The sequence below is a fragment of the Malaya genurostris genome, chromosome 2 (genome assembly GCF_030247185.1).
Source record: "Malaya genurostris strain Urasoe2022 chromosome 2, Malgen_1.1, whole genome shotgun sequence".
Taxonomy (NCBI): domain Eukaryota; kingdom Metazoa; phylum Arthropoda; class Insecta; order Diptera; family Culicidae; genus Malaya; species Malaya genurostris.
In genome coordinates, this window is record NC_080571.1 from 165,748,137 (window position 1) to 165,765,329 (window position 17,193).

At 37.5% G+C, this 17,193-nt stretch overlaps 1 protein-coding gene across 1 annotated transcript in view; it reads right to left on the minus strand.

The window, feature by feature from the left end:
* LOC131427127 (inactivation-no-after-potential D protein) overlaps positions 1-17,193 on the minus strand; it is a 1,657,698-nt gene that overhangs the window by 1,009,314 nt on the left and 631,191 nt on the right. The window contains exon 7 of the mRNA XM_058590062.1: positions 473-565. Coding sequence (XP_058446045.1) covers positions 473-565 — 93 coding nt within the window. The remainder of the gene's footprint in view (positions 1-472; positions 566-17,193) is intronic.

The window sequence follows — 17,193 nt, forward strand, 5'->3', positions numbered from 1 at the left end:
CCTATATTGTAAGGGGTTTTAAGGATTATCAATAAACCGTAAGTCGCCATCTTGGAATTCAGAACCACCTCAAACATCGTTTTCCGACATCTACTTATCAAACCCGTTCCGAAAATACCCATATTGTACTGATTTCCATGAAATATAATTGTATGCAAAAACTTTTTTTTACGAAGTATTTTCTACGTAAAAAAAGATTACGTTATTTGGAAATTTTGACGTAAAAAGAGGTAACGTAAAAAAAGTTTACGTGAACGGAGGTTCGGGTGTATATATACATATATATATATATATATATATATATATATATATATATATATATATATATATATATATATATATATATATATATATATATATATATATATATATATATATATATATATATATATATATATATATATATATATATATATATATATATATATATATTATGACTTGCGCTAAAAGGAACGGTGCGTATCTTGCTTACATCATGTATCACTTCCGATTCCGGAGTTTTGCATGGTGTGATTGGAGGAGGAACATTTCTTAATAAATCTCTCGTCTCTATACAATTGTCGATCTGAAAAGGTAGAAAAGAATAGTTTTAAGTAAAACTAGTCGGCACTGCTCAATAATGTTTGTGCGGTTTAATAATTCAAATTCAATCAGTTTAATCTCATTTCTTTTGTCTTACAGTAAATAACCATATCATTTTTAACCGAATGAACTATCAAAAATAAACGCTAAAAGTACTTGTATATGCAGACGACATGAAGCTCTTTATTGAAATAAAAAATTCTGTAGATGCTGAAGTATTCCAACATTAAATTACGTATTCAACATTTGGTGTTACGAAAGCTTACTCCAGCTAAACGTTAAGAAACCCAATTAACTCTGCTCGATTGTATGTAGAGACAATGAAAACAGTTATGAGCGAAATGATTCGACCGTAATTATAACACTATCATTTACGGATTATTACACTATCATTAACGCCCCTTAGATCTGTTGACTTGTATATGTATTCTCTCCGTTGTGTTCCTACTTTGATGAATTTTCCTCATTTGTGTGAAGCGAAAGCCGCACTGCGAACGGAGCGAACAGTGAACATAATAGGTCAAAAGTTCAAAAGAGCAGTTCTAATGGACACAAAAATACCAACGTTTAGAAGCCACGACCAGAAGCTGAATGATGTAATCGCAGGCATTCAGAAGGTAGTATTTTCTACGATATTGGTATATGATATATGGCTTTATTTCCATTCGTTTCGCACAGCGAAAAGTGCACAACCTATTAAATTATTCTTGATTTGCAAGAAACTGATTATTTTTACCTTTGATTTGCAAAAAGATAACCTCAATTTGAACTGCTCTGCACTGATGAGTCAAAGACGAAACGTAAAAATAATGAAAACGGTTATGTGCCCTAGCACAAAATTTGGCTAACCCCTAAATGACCATACCTGCATCGGCCAGAAATAGTCGAAAACACGTTTTCGTTCGGCACGTCAGAAAAGACATTGCACTTCGTTGCAAAACAAAAAGTGTTCTGTAAGTAGCAGAAACTTTACGTCTGCTTAGCGGTTCAAATTGAACTGCCGAGTTTAGCACTAAGCAGTTCAATTTGAACTGCTCTGCACTGATGAGTCAAAGACGAAACGTAAAAATAATGAAAACGGTTATGTGCCCTAGCACAAAATTTGGCTAACCCCTAAATGACCATACCTGCATCGGCCAGAAATAGTCGAAAACACGTTTTCGTTCGGCACGTCAGAAAAGACATTGCACTTCGTTGCAAAACAAAAAGTGTTCTGTAAGTAGCAGAAACTTTACGTCTGCTTAGCGGTTCAAATTGAACTGCCGAGTTTAGCACTAAGCAGTTCAATTTGAACTGCTCTGCACTGATGAGTCAAAGACGAAACGTAAAAATAATGATAACCTTAATAGTTCTTCAGTTAACATTTAGAGTCATTAGAACGGCTGATTTTGTATAATTTTGTCCACATTTCGTTTTCTTTTCCTCCAATGACTGAAGCACCGCACCAGTTGAATAATGTCGGGTGTAGTTCCACTGGCGTAGAAGGCACCCTGCGCACCCGATGTGTCTCTGTTCATGGATTATCACAAACTGAAGCTAGCAAACGTGCACAACTATTTATAGATTCGGTTGATTTTGATGTTTCGTGTTAGGGCCTATTTTTTCACTTTTTAAACAATGTATTCGTTATAAATGGTATAGAAAACAATCCTACAGCTTTTTCCATTCGTTCCGTGAAAGAATTAGAGAATATACTCCTACACGGAAAAAGTTATTATAAAATCAAATCTGGAGTAACTTCGTTACACTTCCGTGTCCGTGTATGTTGCTTCTGATAGAGCATTCGATGCGACTCTGCAGCACTTTTCTTTAAATGGAAATAAAAATTCGACATTTTTATTACGATGCAAAATATGACGTTGTTTTGCTCAATAATTTGATGTTCATTAAATATATTCGCAAATGTCTTACAAAAACATTAAAGTTCAATCACACCAAGTGTTTGGTATTGACACAGTTGTATCTCAACACTAACTTCATATTGGTACACCTGGTCTCTTTTAATTAGTTATTGTAAAACACTTCTTCCACACTGATTCCAATCTTATACCCCTCGTGTGAATCTATGAACTTCTGTGCATCTAAAATCTAGAGCCATAACCGCGAGAATAACAACAGCAACAACAACGACAATAACAATATCAATGGCACATATAACAACAGTAATAACAGCAACTGGAACAACAGAAACTCCAACAATAACTACAACTACACAAATAATAACAAAAAAATCCACAATTACAATATCAACATGCCAATACCTTTGATACATTATATTACTGTCGGTAAAAAGTAGTAAGAGTTTTGAATTATATTTCTTTACATCAAAATATTCATTAGTGTTTAGTATAGTCTGTCTTTCTGAAAAGTTTCGATTATAGAGGATTTAACCTTAAGGTCATTCACCTCTTCGGGCCAGAAAAATTTTCTAACTCTATGTGCAGGGTTAAGAATCGAATCCAGGTGGGCTGCGTGAAAGGTATCTACTTACCCATCACGATATACCCGTACCCTAAAGACTGTCCCAGAAAGTATGGACGCACTTTGATTTCGCTGTAAATAATTCACAAGTGTTAGATATTCAAATTTTATTCGATATACTGATAATATTAGACTACAACAACAGAATAATATTCTCAACATTTGCTACCTTGCCATTGTAGACTAGCTTACGCACCTTCTTGCGAACGTTCCTCATTAAATTCCGTACAGACATCTTGGCGATAAGTTTTGACACCTTTTTCCAATCTTTTTCGAACTGTTGAATGGTTTCGGCTGCCGAGACATGTTTCCTAAGATGTGCCTTCGTTACTGCTAAAAATTCCTCAATTGGTCGAAGTTGTGCGCAATTTGGTGGATTCTTTTCTTTGGTCTTTTGGAACGAAAGTGACATTTTTGGTAGTATACCATTCTACCGTTGATTTCGAGTAGTGGCAAGAAGCAAGATCTAACCAGAAGACAACAGGATCCTTGTGGCTTCGAATCATGGGTAGAAGTCGTTTTTGTAAACATTCCTTGATGTATATTTCGCTATTCATTGAACCAGTGGTGACGAAGGGTTTCGAAATCTTACCGCAGCTACAAATTGCTTACCAGACCATAGCTTTCTTACCAAATTTTTCGACTTCAATCGATGTCTCGAACTGGTTTAACACTTGCCCTTCTCGCACCGTATAATATTGTGGTCCCGGCAAGGATTTGTAATCGAGTTTCACGTAGGTTTCGTCGTCCATGATTATGTAGTATAAATTTCCAGCAAGAATCGTATTGTACAGCTTTCGAACCCTCGGCCTTATCGATGCTTTTTGTTTCGGACTACGTTTTGGTTGTATCTGCTTCTTATAGGTTCAACGATTCAAACGTTCTTTAGTACGAATAATATTTTACTTCGAAGTGCCCACTTTTTTGGCCACATCCCGAACTGAAACCCTCTTTCTTTTACTCGAACGCCTTCAGTATACATTTATCCAACTGAGGGTTAGCAGGACCTTTTTTCGACCCGTTTTCGGTTTATCCTCAAAGGTTATCACCGAACTTCCTGATTGCATTTTGCACGGCTTTTTTACTTACTCCTTCCATTTTTGCAATCTTTCTCAGTGACAGTCCGCGTTCTGTGCACCATTTGTACACAATTTTTCGATGTTGTTCAGCTAAAAGTCCACGCATTTCGAAACAAACTAATGAAAACGAATAAAGAACTGCACAAGTGGTTAGAGAAGAGTGTAAACAACAGGACGCAACCATATAAATTGACAGATTCTGAACCATTGCGAAATTGCAGCGGTTTTTGGTTGCGTCCATACTTTTCAGTGAAATTATTCAACAATTATTCGGGTGTCGAAACGTGCAGAATATTGCTAAATGCCTTTGGTGACAATTGTATATCGCGAGTTAGTGTTTTGATTGGTACAAGTTGTTGACAACGAACCACGTCCAAATCAAGGTAATGTTGACAGTTTTCTTTGATTGTCGAGGTGTGGTGCAGTCCGAATTCCTTCCGACCGGCCAAACTGTTGACAAGGAATACTATTTGAGTTTTATGAGTCATTTGCGCGAAGCTATTTGTATAACTCTTGGTTTTTGCACAACGATAATGCACCAGCGTACACTACATTGATTCTTCGTGATTTTTTCGTCAAAAAATCAACCAATATCGTTCCGCAACAAACGTATTTGCCCTTATTCCAGAAACTGACTTTACAACTGCTTCAAGGTTTGAAAAAAATGTAGGAACAAGTGTGTTTTGAAATTATGAACAAAGTGTTACTATTTTTTGCCTACAGTAGTACTTTTACTTTGTACAATCTGGTATTCTCGCCATTTGCGGGAAGTTTTACTTTTCTGTTACAATTCGAAAAAAATGCAGCTGAAGCGCATCGAATGCTCTCAGAAACTTACGGTGATGCTGCTCTGAGTAAAAGAAAGTGTCAGGAGTGATTTCAACGTTTTAAAAATGGTGATTTCGATGTCGAAGACAAACATGGTAGTGGAAGAGAAAAAAAACTTCAACAAAGAACAACTAGAAGTATTGCTTGATGAAGATTCGTGCCAAACCCAAGAAGAGATTGCCGAATCGTTGGGAGTGTGTCGGCAAGCCATTTTAAAATGTCTCAAGGCCCTGGACATGATTTAGAAAGAAGGCAGTCATCCTCCAACACGACAATGCTCTGCCTCACGTCGCAAAAGTGATCAAAAAGTACTTGGAAACTCTGAAATGGGAAGTCTTGCCCCACCCGCCGTATTCCCCAGATGTCGCCCCTTCTGACATTCACTTATTTCGTTCGATGGCACACGGTCTGACAGGTCAACATTTTCAATCCTTAGAAGAGTTGGAAAAATGGATTGCTTCATGGATAGCATCAAAAGAGGACTCCTAGAGGGGCCAAGAGGGCCGACTTTCAAATAACATTCGAATGAGTTTGCTCGTTCAGTTGAAGTATTGAATTGTCTGTACGTGTATGTGTGTCGATTTGCGGGTATATTTGATTAAAATGTGCACTCAATTTTCTCGGAGATGGCTGAATCGATTTTCGTAAATTTAGATTAGAATAAAAATTTGTTTGAGAGACAGTGAAAAATCAGAAGAAGTGTAGCAAGTTTTTAAAGGGCATTAAATTTATTCCAGATATCTAGAGAATTGACATCACGATTTTCCGCTACCAAAGAGATAGTAAGAGTATATAAAGACAAGATCCGCGTTGTAGTCGATTCTTTGAAGCAGGCTAGCGAGATTGTTTTTAGTGAATTATTGACCCGCGAATATCGCGTATATATTCCTTCGAAATACGTTGAAATAGACGGTGTTATCACCGAAGCGGGTCTTTCGGTTGAAGAGTTGATCGTTTTAAAAACCTTATGCCCCCTGATTCATTTCGAGTAACATTCGCTGGATCTGCCTTGCCTAGTGATGTCCACATCGATAGAGTTCGCCTTCCTGTTCAGCTTTTCATACCAAATGTTATGAATTGCAAGAACTGCAAAAAATTTGGCCACACAGCCACTTACTGTAGTAATAAGTCGAAATGTATTAAGTGTGAAGGGCCCCATAAGGACAACGATTGAAGTATAGAAATTCAAAAATGTATTTACTGTGGAGAGAGTCCTCTTGATTTATCAGTATGCGCTGAATTTAAGTTGCATGAAGACAAAATTAAGCTTTCTTTAAAAGCACGGTCTAAGCGCACATATACAGAAATACTTAAAACGGTGATTGATGTCCCACCTTTGGAAACCGAAAACGGTTTTTCGAATCTTGCGGAGCCAGAGAAATCTGACTCTGACGGAGATAGTGAAGATACCTCGTTTGTCACTCCTCAAGGGTCTGTTAAGAGGAAATTACCAACGAAGGCACCTAAAATTACACCATCAAAAAAAAGATCCCCAAGTTAATTCTATAAAGCTAAATTTAAAACTAAAACCTGTGGCGCCTGGTTTGTCAAATTCACAAACCAATCCAGGAACTAGCACAAGAAAAGACAATAATCCATTGGGCTACTATTTACAGCTACCACCAGGATTACTGAAGTTTTCGGAAATTGTAGAATGGATTTTCACAGCATTCAATGTTTCTAAACCCCTAAAGACCCTCATAATGGCATTCCTCCCAATAGCTAGATCTTTTTTGAAGCAGTTAAATGCTCAATGGCCCATTGACTCAGAATTTGTATCATTTGATGGATAAATTATCATCCGCCGCAAATGATTCAATCACTGTCATGCAGTGGAATTATCGAAGCATCATGCCAAAACTTGATTCATTTAAATTTTTATTGCATAGTCAAAATTCTAATGTATTTGCTTTGACCGAATCATGGCTTACATCAAACATAGCTTTAAAGTTTAATGACTTTAACATTATACGTCCCGATAGAGGCTCTCCGTATGGTGGAGTACTTTTAGGAATTAAGGAAAGCTATTCCTTCGACTTCTAGCATAGAAGTGGTTACTTGTCAAATAGACATTAAAGGAAAGGACATTTGCATTGCTTCGGTGTATATTCCTTCAAGAGCACAAGTTGGGCAGCAACAGCTTAATGAAATGATCGAAGCCCTCCCTGCTCCACGACTGATTCTGCGAGATTTCAATTCGCACGGAGTTATGAGGGGTTCCGTTTGCAATGAAAGCAGATCATCTTTAATACATAATATTTACGACGATTTCAACATTCAGTTAATATTCCATATGATTTAACAAAAAATATTCACTGGATTAAATACCAAAGTAATATGTCAAGTGTCTTGAATTTAATGAAAGAGCTGCCTCCACTTGAAGAATATGACTTCCTCGTTTGTTCGATTCTGGAGGCCGCAGAACAAGCCCAAACCAAACGATTTCTTGGTCCATAGTCTAACAAAAGGCCTCCAAACCCCTGGTGGGACAAAGAGTGCTCAGATACTAAACACGCGAAACAAGATGCTTTCAATACGTTTTTAAAACGAGGAGGAGGAACTCCTCAGAATTATGAAAAATTCTTGATTTTAGAAACCAAGTACAAGAGCATACTTCGGGCCAAGAAATGCAGCTATTGGAGACATTTTTTCGAAGGTTTGTCAAGAGAAACATCAATGGGCGCTCTTTGGAATACGGCCAGACGAATAAGAAAATGTAAAGCAGGAAATGAGAATGAGGAATACTCGAACCGATGGATACTTGATTTTGCGAGGAAAGTTTGTCCAGATTCTGTTCCTACGCAGAGCATTATTTGGGAGTCTTCTCCAATAATGGTTTCATTGATAACCCCTTTTCAATTATGGAATTTTTCACAACACTCATGTCTTGTAACATTAACGCTCCTGGGTTGGACAGAACTAAATTCAACTTGGTGAAGAATCTGCCCGACCTCACAAAAAAACGTTTGTTGGACTTGTTCAACAAGTTTCTTAAGCAAAATATTGTTCCACCTAACTGGAGGCAAGTGAAAGTTATCGCTATTCAAAAGCCGGGGAAACCAGCTTCCAATCACAACTCATATAGACCCATTGCAATGTTGTCCTGCATCAGAAAATTGTTCGAAAAAATTATTCTCCGGCGTCTCGACACTTGGGTCGAGACAATCGGTTTGTTGTCAAATACTAAGTTTGGTTTCCATAGAAATAAAGGGACGAATCCAAATTGCCTTCGCTGAAAAACGACAATTGGCATCTGTATTTTTAGACATTTAAGGTGCATTTGATCTTCTTTCATACAAGCTCCATCAACATGGGCTTCCAGCGATTATAAATAATTATTTTCACAACCTTTTGTCAGAGAAATGCATGTATTTTTCACATGGTGATTTGGCAACATTCAGAATTAGTTACATGGGTCTCTCGCAAGGCTCATGCCTCAGTCAGCTCCTCTATAATTTTTTTGTGAATGACCATGTACTCTAAGACAATTGACAGATGATGGCAGGGTTTCTGGATGTGAGTAAGGACTTCATTCGTGTGATGTCCAGACTCATGTCCAATCACTACACGTTAGATGCACATCTCCTTCGAATTTGACTTTCCGAAACTAATCATTGTGCTTGTGGCGAAGGTTAACGCGATATTGATCATGTCGTTTGGACATGCGTGGAGTATCGTGATACCAGATCTCAACTAATAAATTCTTTGTGTACCCAAGGTAGACCATCCAATGTCCCAGTTCGAGACATTCTTGCTTGTCGTGACCTTTCTTACATGAAACTTCTTTATCATTTCATAAAGACAATTGAAGTTCCAATTTAATAATTGAGTCTTAGTTCTGACTCCTACTGCATCCATTAGTTCATCCAATAGCAAAATTTTAATAAAAATGATGTGCTGATAAAAACAAACTCGAAATAGGTTATGAAATCAACAACAAAATGTAAAAAAATTTCAGCTATTTTTTTAATTTATTGTAGTAAATCGTTTGGTTCAAATAATATGATGTTTAAAAAATAAGAGGAATATGTTTTATTAAACTCAAATCGTTGTGACTATATTAGTATGTATTATATTAGGATAAGAATTCTATGTAAAAGTGATGCAACAGCGAAGAAAAACTTATGTGAATTGCCTTTTGAAATAAACGTATTTATAAAAAAAATGTAGATCTTAATAATTGATGACCTATCCAACTCATTTCGATTCTACTGATTTACGAAGTTTTATGTCAGAATTTTCAGTTTTTTGACAATATCTGTCACAATTGACCTTGAAAAAAGAATTAGATTCCGCACGGTAATAGCTATCCAACAAGCCATATATTGTCAAAATCCATCCTTTTTTAACGGAGATATCGATATTATTGTGTAAGCGACTTTTCACCTTATTCCAGCAGTAAGATTTTGAGCGCTGAATGACAAAGTAATGCTTAGGAGCAATTTGGAACACGATTTTTTATACAATTGTTTCTAAGCACCAAAAAGACTGTGTACAGCAAACTTTTTCATGAAATTTAGCCTCGGACCGATTCTAGCGCGGTTCGTTTTTGGCAGATGATGGCAGCATTTTTTTTTTCATAAATACGTTTATTTCTTAAGGCAGTTTACATAAGTTTTTCTTCGCCGTAGCATCACTTTTACATAATATTCTTATCCTAATTTAATTCTAACATAGTCACAACGTTTTGAATTTATTAAAACATATTCTCTTATAGCTTAAATATCATCTTAGGTAACTCGTCATTAATTATGAAATCTACTCGGAAATATTATTTGAACCAAACGATTAACTTCTATAAATTATAAAATAAGCTGTTATTTTCAGACATTTTGTTGATAATTTCATAAACTGTTTCGAGTTTGTTTGTATCATTAAATAATTTTTATTCTAATTTAGCTATTGGTTGAACTCATGGACGCAGCTGGGATCAGAACTAAGTCTTAAAAGGGGCCTTTATTAAATTGAAACTCCAATTTTCTTTATGAAATCATAAATAAGTTTCATGTATGAAAGGTCACGACAAGCAAGAATGTCTCGAACTGGGATATTGGATAGTCTACCTTGGGTACGCAAAGAATTTATTAGTTGAGATCTGACATCACGATACTCCACGCATCTCCAAACGACATGATCAATATCCAGATAACCTTCTCCGCAAGCACAATGATTAGTCTCGGAGAGCCCAATTCGAAGGAGATGTGCATCTAACGTGTAGTGATTGGACATGAGTCTGGACATCACACGAATGAAATCCCTACTCACATCCAGTCCCCTGAACCATGCCTTTGTCGATATTTTTGGAATAATTGAGTGCATCCACCGACCCAGATCATCTCTATCCCAAGAAGCTTGCCAGCTGGCAAGTGTTCTTTGGCGAGACGAGCTATAGAATTCGTTGAAAGCAATCGGTCGCTCATAAATTTCACCCTCAATAGCACCACGTTTGGCTAAAATATCGGCTCTTTCGTTGCCAGGAATGGAGCAATGAGCCGGGACCCAGACTATAGTGATTAGATAATTATTGTTCAATATGTCGTTCAGGCACTGTTTTATTTTGCCCAGGAAAAACGGTTCAGTCTTGCCAGTCATGTTTGAGCGAATGGCTTCAATTGCACTCAGACTATCTGTGAAGAGGAAATAATGGTTTGGAGATAATGTGACGATTACACTCAAACTATAATGAACTGCTGCTAGCTCTGCTATATAAACAGATGCAGGTTCTTGAAGCCTAAATGAGGCCGAAACATTATTGTTGAACATACCAAACCCTGTCGCTTCTTCAATTCGCGATCCGTCCGTGTAAAACATTTTCTCAGAGTCAATATGCCTGAACTTACTTGAAAATATTTTTGGGATTTCCGTCGAACGTAGATGATCCGGGATTCCACGCACTTCGCGCTGCATGGATGTATCGAAAAATAAAGTTGAGTCAGGGGCACTTAGGATGCTGACACGGATAGGAATACACCCAAACCTCCATTTACGTAACTTATATATGTATATATGTATTAATATATGTACGCATGTGTGCAAATATTTGTATTTCCTAATACATACAAATATTGGTGAAGTAAAAGCGATCATTTATATGTATAAATATATACACACATACGCAAACGAGTGAGTGTGTAAGCATACATACATACATATATAAGGTTCGTAAACGGAGGTTTGGGTGTATATCTTGAAGGGTTGATTTCCTGTGACATATGGTTAAAATATACTGTCATGAATTTTGTTTGAGATCGAAGCTCGACTAGTCGTTCGAAATTATTAATTACCATGGGATTCAGCACCTCACATCTTATTAGCAGGCGTGATGAAAGCTCCCAAAATCGATCTATTAATGGAAGAACTCCCGCCAGAACTTCAAGACTCATTGTATGTGTCGAATGCATGCAGCCTAAGGCAATTCGCAAACAACGGTACTGAATTCGTTCAAGTTTGATAATATGAGAGTTTGCAGCGGAACGAAAACAAACGCATTCATATTCCATCACTGAAAGTATCGTTGTTTGATACAATTTTATTAGATCTTGCGGATGAGAACCCCACCAAGATCCTGTTATTGTTCGAAGAAAATTTACTCTTTGTTGGCATTTCGTTATCAGATACCTAATGTGTCCTCCCCACGTGCATTTGGAATCAAACCACACCCCGAGGTATTTGAAAGTCAAAACCTGTTGGATCATTCTTCCCATCATATGAAGCTGAAGCTGCGCGGGATCATGCTTTCTTGAAAAGACGACCAGCTCTGTTTTCTCCGCAGAGAATTCGATACCCAGATGGACAGCCCAAACGGACAAGTTATCTAAGGTATCTTGCAATGGTTTATGCAGATCAATAGCTTTGGGTCCAGTAACTGAAACCACGCCATCATCTGCCAATTGTCTTAGTGTACATGGGGTTTCTAGACAGCTGTCAATGTCATTCACGTAAAAATTATAAAGGAGCGGACTGAGGCATGAGCCTTGCGGTAGACCCATGTAGCTAATTCTGAATGTTGTCAAATCGCCATATGAAAAATGCATGCGTTTCTCTGACAAAAGGTTGTGCAAATAATTATTTATAACCGCTGGGAGTCCATGTTGGTGAAGCTTGTCTGAAAGAACATCAATGGAAACTGAATCAAATGCTCCTTTAATGTCTAAAAATACAGATGCCATTTGTTGCTTTTGAGCGAAGGCAATTTGGATGTCAGACGAAAGTAATGCAAGGCAATCATTCGTCCCTTTATTTCTACGGAAGCCAAACTGAGTATCTGACAACAAACCGTTCGTCTCGACCCAAGTGTCGAGACTTCGTAGAATAATTTTTTCGAACAATTTTCTGATGCAGGACAACATCGCAATGGGTCTATATGAGTTGTGATTGGAAGCTGGTTTCCCCGGCTTTTGAATGGCGATAACTTTCACTTGTCTCCAGTCAGGTGGAACAATATTTTGCTCAAGAAACTTGTTGAACAATTCCAACAAACGTCTTTTTGCGAGGTCGGGCAGATTCTTCACCAAGTTGAATTTAATTCTGTCCAACCCAGGAGCGTTATTGTTACAAGACAAGAGTGCTATAGAAAATTCCATCATTGTAAATGGGTTATTAATAAAACCATTATTTGGAGGATATTCCCGTATAATGCTCTGCGTAGGAACAGAATCTGGGCAAACTTTCCTCGCAAAATCAAATATCCATCGATTCGAGTACTCCTCACTCTCATTTCCTACGTTACGATTCCTCATTCGTCTGGCCGTGTTCCAAAGAGTGCTCATTGAGATTTCTCTTGACAAGCCTTCGACAAAATTTCTCCAATAGCTACATTTTTTGGCTCGAAGTATGCTCTTGTACTTGGTTTCTAAAACCATAAGTTTTTCAAAATTCTGAGGAGTTCCTCCTCCCCGTTTTAGAAACGTCTTGCAAGCATTTTGTTTTGCGAGTTTAGCCTCTGAGCACTCTTTGTCCCACCAGGGGTTGGGAGGCCTTCTGTTAGTCGTTGGCCTAGGAAAGCGTTTAGTTTGGGATTGTTCTGCTGCCTCCAGAATCGAACAAATGAGGAAGTCATATTCTTCAAGTGGAGGGAGCTCTTCCATTGAATTCAAAATACTAGAGATACTACTTTGGTATTTAATCCAGTCGATATTTTTTGTCAAATCATATGGAATACTAGCTGAAGTAGCAATTTAATTGCTATTGCTAATTGAGATGATGATTGGTAAATGATCGCTACCGTGTAAATCAGGCAATATTTTCCAGGTGCAATCTAGTCGTATTGATGTTGAGCAAAGAGATGGATCTAATGCACTTGGGCGTGCAGGAGGTCTTGGGATCCGTGTCATGCTACCCATATTTAATACCGTCATGTTAAAATTGTCACAAATGTTTTGTATTAAAGATGATCTGCTATCATTGTAAACGGAACCCCACATCATTCCGTGCGAATTTAAATCCCCCAGAATCAATCGTGGAGCAGGAAGGGCTTCAACCATTTCATTAAGCTGTCGCTGTCCAACTTGTGCTTTTGGAGGAATATAAACCGAAGCTATGCAAATATCTTTGCCTTTAATGTTTATTTGGCAAGCAACAACTTCTATACTAGAAGTTGAAGGAATGTTTAATATATAAAAGGAATAGCATTTCTTAATTCCCAAAAGCACTCCACCATACGGAGAGTCTCTATCGAGACGTATAATGTTAAAATCATTAAAATTTAAAGCTATGTTTGAAGTAAGCCATGTTTCGCATAAAGCAAATACATCACATTTTTGACTATGCAATAAAATTTTAAATGAATCAAGTTTTGGCATGATGCTTCGACAATTCCATTGCAGGACAGTGATTGTATTATTTGCGGCGGGTGATAAATTATCCATCAAAAGATACAAAACCTGAGACAATTGGCCATTGAGCTGATAACTGCTTCAAAAAGGTTCTAGCTATTGGAAGGAATGCCATTATGAGGGTCTTTAATGGTTCAGAGATATTGAATGCTGAGAAAATCCATTCAACAATTTCCGAAAACTTCAATAATCCTGTTGGAGGCTGTGAAATGGAGCCCACAGGATTATTATCTTTTTCTGTGCTAGATCCTGGATTGATTTGTGAATTTGACAAACTAGGAGGCACAGTTTTTGGTTTTGACTTTTTTTGTTTAACACGGGGATCTTTTTTTGAAGATGAAATTTTAGGTGTCTTTTTTGGTAATTTGGAAGAAGACTTCTTTCTCTTAACTGACCCTTGGGTAGTGATAAACGAATTACCTTCACTATTTTCGTCAGAGTCAGAGTCCTCTGGTTCCTCTAGATTTGAAAACCCGTTTTCGGTTTCCAAAGGGGGGACATCAATGACCGTTTTAAGCTTAGACCGTGCTTTTAAAGAAAGCTTAATTTTGTCTTTGTGTACTTTAAATGCAGTGCATACTGAAATATCCTCATGAGGACTTTCTCCACAATAAATACATTTTTCAATTTCCTTGTTGCAATCATTATCTTTAAGAGGCCCTTCACACTTCATACATTTTGGTTTATTACTACAGTAAGGATCTGTGTGGCCGAATTTTTTGCAGTTCGTACAATTCATTACATTTGGAACAAAAAGCCGAACAGGGAGGCGAATTTTATCGACATAGACATGGGACGGCAACGCAGACCCGGCAAATGTCACTCGAAACGAATCTGATGGGCGATAAACTTTTTTTCCCTCTTCATGAACTACTGAGTACAGTTGTTTGCACTCCAGTATTTTCACACCCTCAAGCATAGAGTTCTTGAAACGACCAACACCATGCTTGAGTAAATCATCTACCGAAAGACTCGCTTCGGTAACAACACCGTCAATTTCGACATCTTTGGAGGGTATGTAAACTTTATACTCTTTAATGAAATGTTCCGAAGAGACAATATCATTCGCGTGTTTCAAATTATTTACCACAACACGAATTTTATCGTTATTTACTTTTATGATCTCTTTGATTGAAGAGTATCGTGATGTCAAACCTTTATTAATTTGTAAAATGTTTAATGGCTTTGATATACGTCTAAAAAAGACTATCCAAGGCCCAGAAGAGCTCTCCTGATATTTTTCGTTCGTGGGGGTATCGGATTCATGCTAGGATTTACGTCCATGGATTCATCCATCACATTAAAATTTTTAATCAAACTTTAAAAAAAAAAATGAAACCAACACTACACAGTACTCAATCAAAAGGAAAAGAAAAAACTTCTACCTTGAAATTGTTGTCTATCTCCGTTGCACTGCCGTGTAGATCCTCGTTGCTCTAGATGTTCTGGTTGGTTGCTGATTGTTGGATGTGATGCTACTACTACCTGACATCCAGCACCACTCGATTTCCGATTTACTTTTGTCTTCGCCAGCTGTAACCAGCGCAGGTCACCGGTGTATACCTGCGTGTTGTATGGCAGTGGAAAGACCGAGTTGTCTTGTCTCCTTCTTCCTTGTGCTCCGCACCGATATGCTTCTGCACCGAAGTGCCTTCGCACCGGTGTACCTTTGCACTCTCCTGCTTCTGTGTGCCTTTGCACTCTTCTTCTTCGATGTGCCTTTGCACTCTCCTGCTCAGCACTTGTGGCTGTATATTGTGGCCTGGGTAGAGCTTGGGAAACGCCCTTTGTTGTTTCCTTCACCAGCTTGGCCCAGCACTAGGGCTCTCTTATGCAGCACGACTATACGTTTTAACGGCTGCTGCCAACAGGTCTCTACCTGTAGTTCAACCGTTGTCGTATTTAACGCGTGTAAACTAACCAGCGTTATTAAACTGTACGCTTCTATACACAACCTTCTCGGTTGAACGGCTATTACTGAATGATGGCAGCATTTTCGAGTTTAAAGCAATTCCATAATTATATTGATTTCAACTACTTACAGCAATAAATGATAGAAAAACATAACACCGACATACCATTCGAGTCAGTTCGTCGAGATCAGCAAATGCGTGTGTGATAAATAAATTAACTATTTTTTCTCGGAATTTTTTTTGACTAAACCGTGTTCCACAAACTGAGATTCATATGAAAAGTCGTATGCTCCAAATCAAGGTTCCTGAATTATTTTTCTGGTTCCGAAACTGCAGGGTGATATGTGAAACGAAATTAAAATAGTGTTACTCTTTTTTTGTAGAATGCTAAACCGATCCAAAATTCCAATGGAATCTAGAAATCATGAAAGATTAAAATGAAAGTCTTAAGATCATATAAAACATCTCGCTTTTTAGTCAGATTCAACATCCGGTTTAGAGGTTAGTGATTGTTATAAAAATGTCCATTTGACATAAATTTATCAGGTTTACCGGGTTTGTAGATTTGGATAGTCGATAACCAAATAAATTTATTTCAGTTTTACCGGTATTCAGTTTTTGATTAGGATTTTATTCGCACTACGATTTCTCAAAGATTTCTACACTGATTTTCAAACATTTTGAAACAAATGTAAACTATACAGCTACTCAGATGAATTTATCTGACTTCGGCTACACCGATTTTCGAATTCCGGTTATAGTATCGAATCGTTTCTCCAAGCCCAATCGCTTTCTCCAAAATAGCCAAATCGAATTTCAGAAACAAAAAATTAAATTAAAGGATTTATGGTCCCATAAAAAATCAATTAATTTTATCCGATTCTGGAATCACAGGGTAGTGAGTTTCTAAAGTTCATACCGATATAGGAGATGACAATCCAAAAAAGCTTCAAAGTTGGACTCAAAACTATTGCAATTGATTCGTCATATTAATTTATGGCCATACGAATCGTTTTCGGTTTTACTGATTCCTAAATACCGGTTCTGGTAGTACCGTAAATAATCGTATACTCTAAAGTGGAACTTATTTCGACATCTCATGGAATGTTCAATCAATTATTACACGTTTAGATTCAAATTCGATCCGATTTGCAGTCATGAGAACTGAAACACCGAAGAATATTCATGTCACTGTTAGGTGGATTAGGCACGTTTTATCTTTCTCTATAGAATTCGGAAAAAGTCTATGTGTGTATGTGTGTGTACTTTTCGGAGATATTTTTACCGCTCAATTTTCTCAGAGATGACGGAACCGATTTAAAAAAACTTAGGATCGTTTGAAAGCTACTGTCGGGCCATTGATCAAGTTCAAAGATCAAAAGGCCGCGACTTCTGGTTTCGGAGATATGATGGTGTAAGTGACGTAACAGACAAAACGCGTTGTTTTTTTACCGCGCAAGTTTCGCGGAGATGACT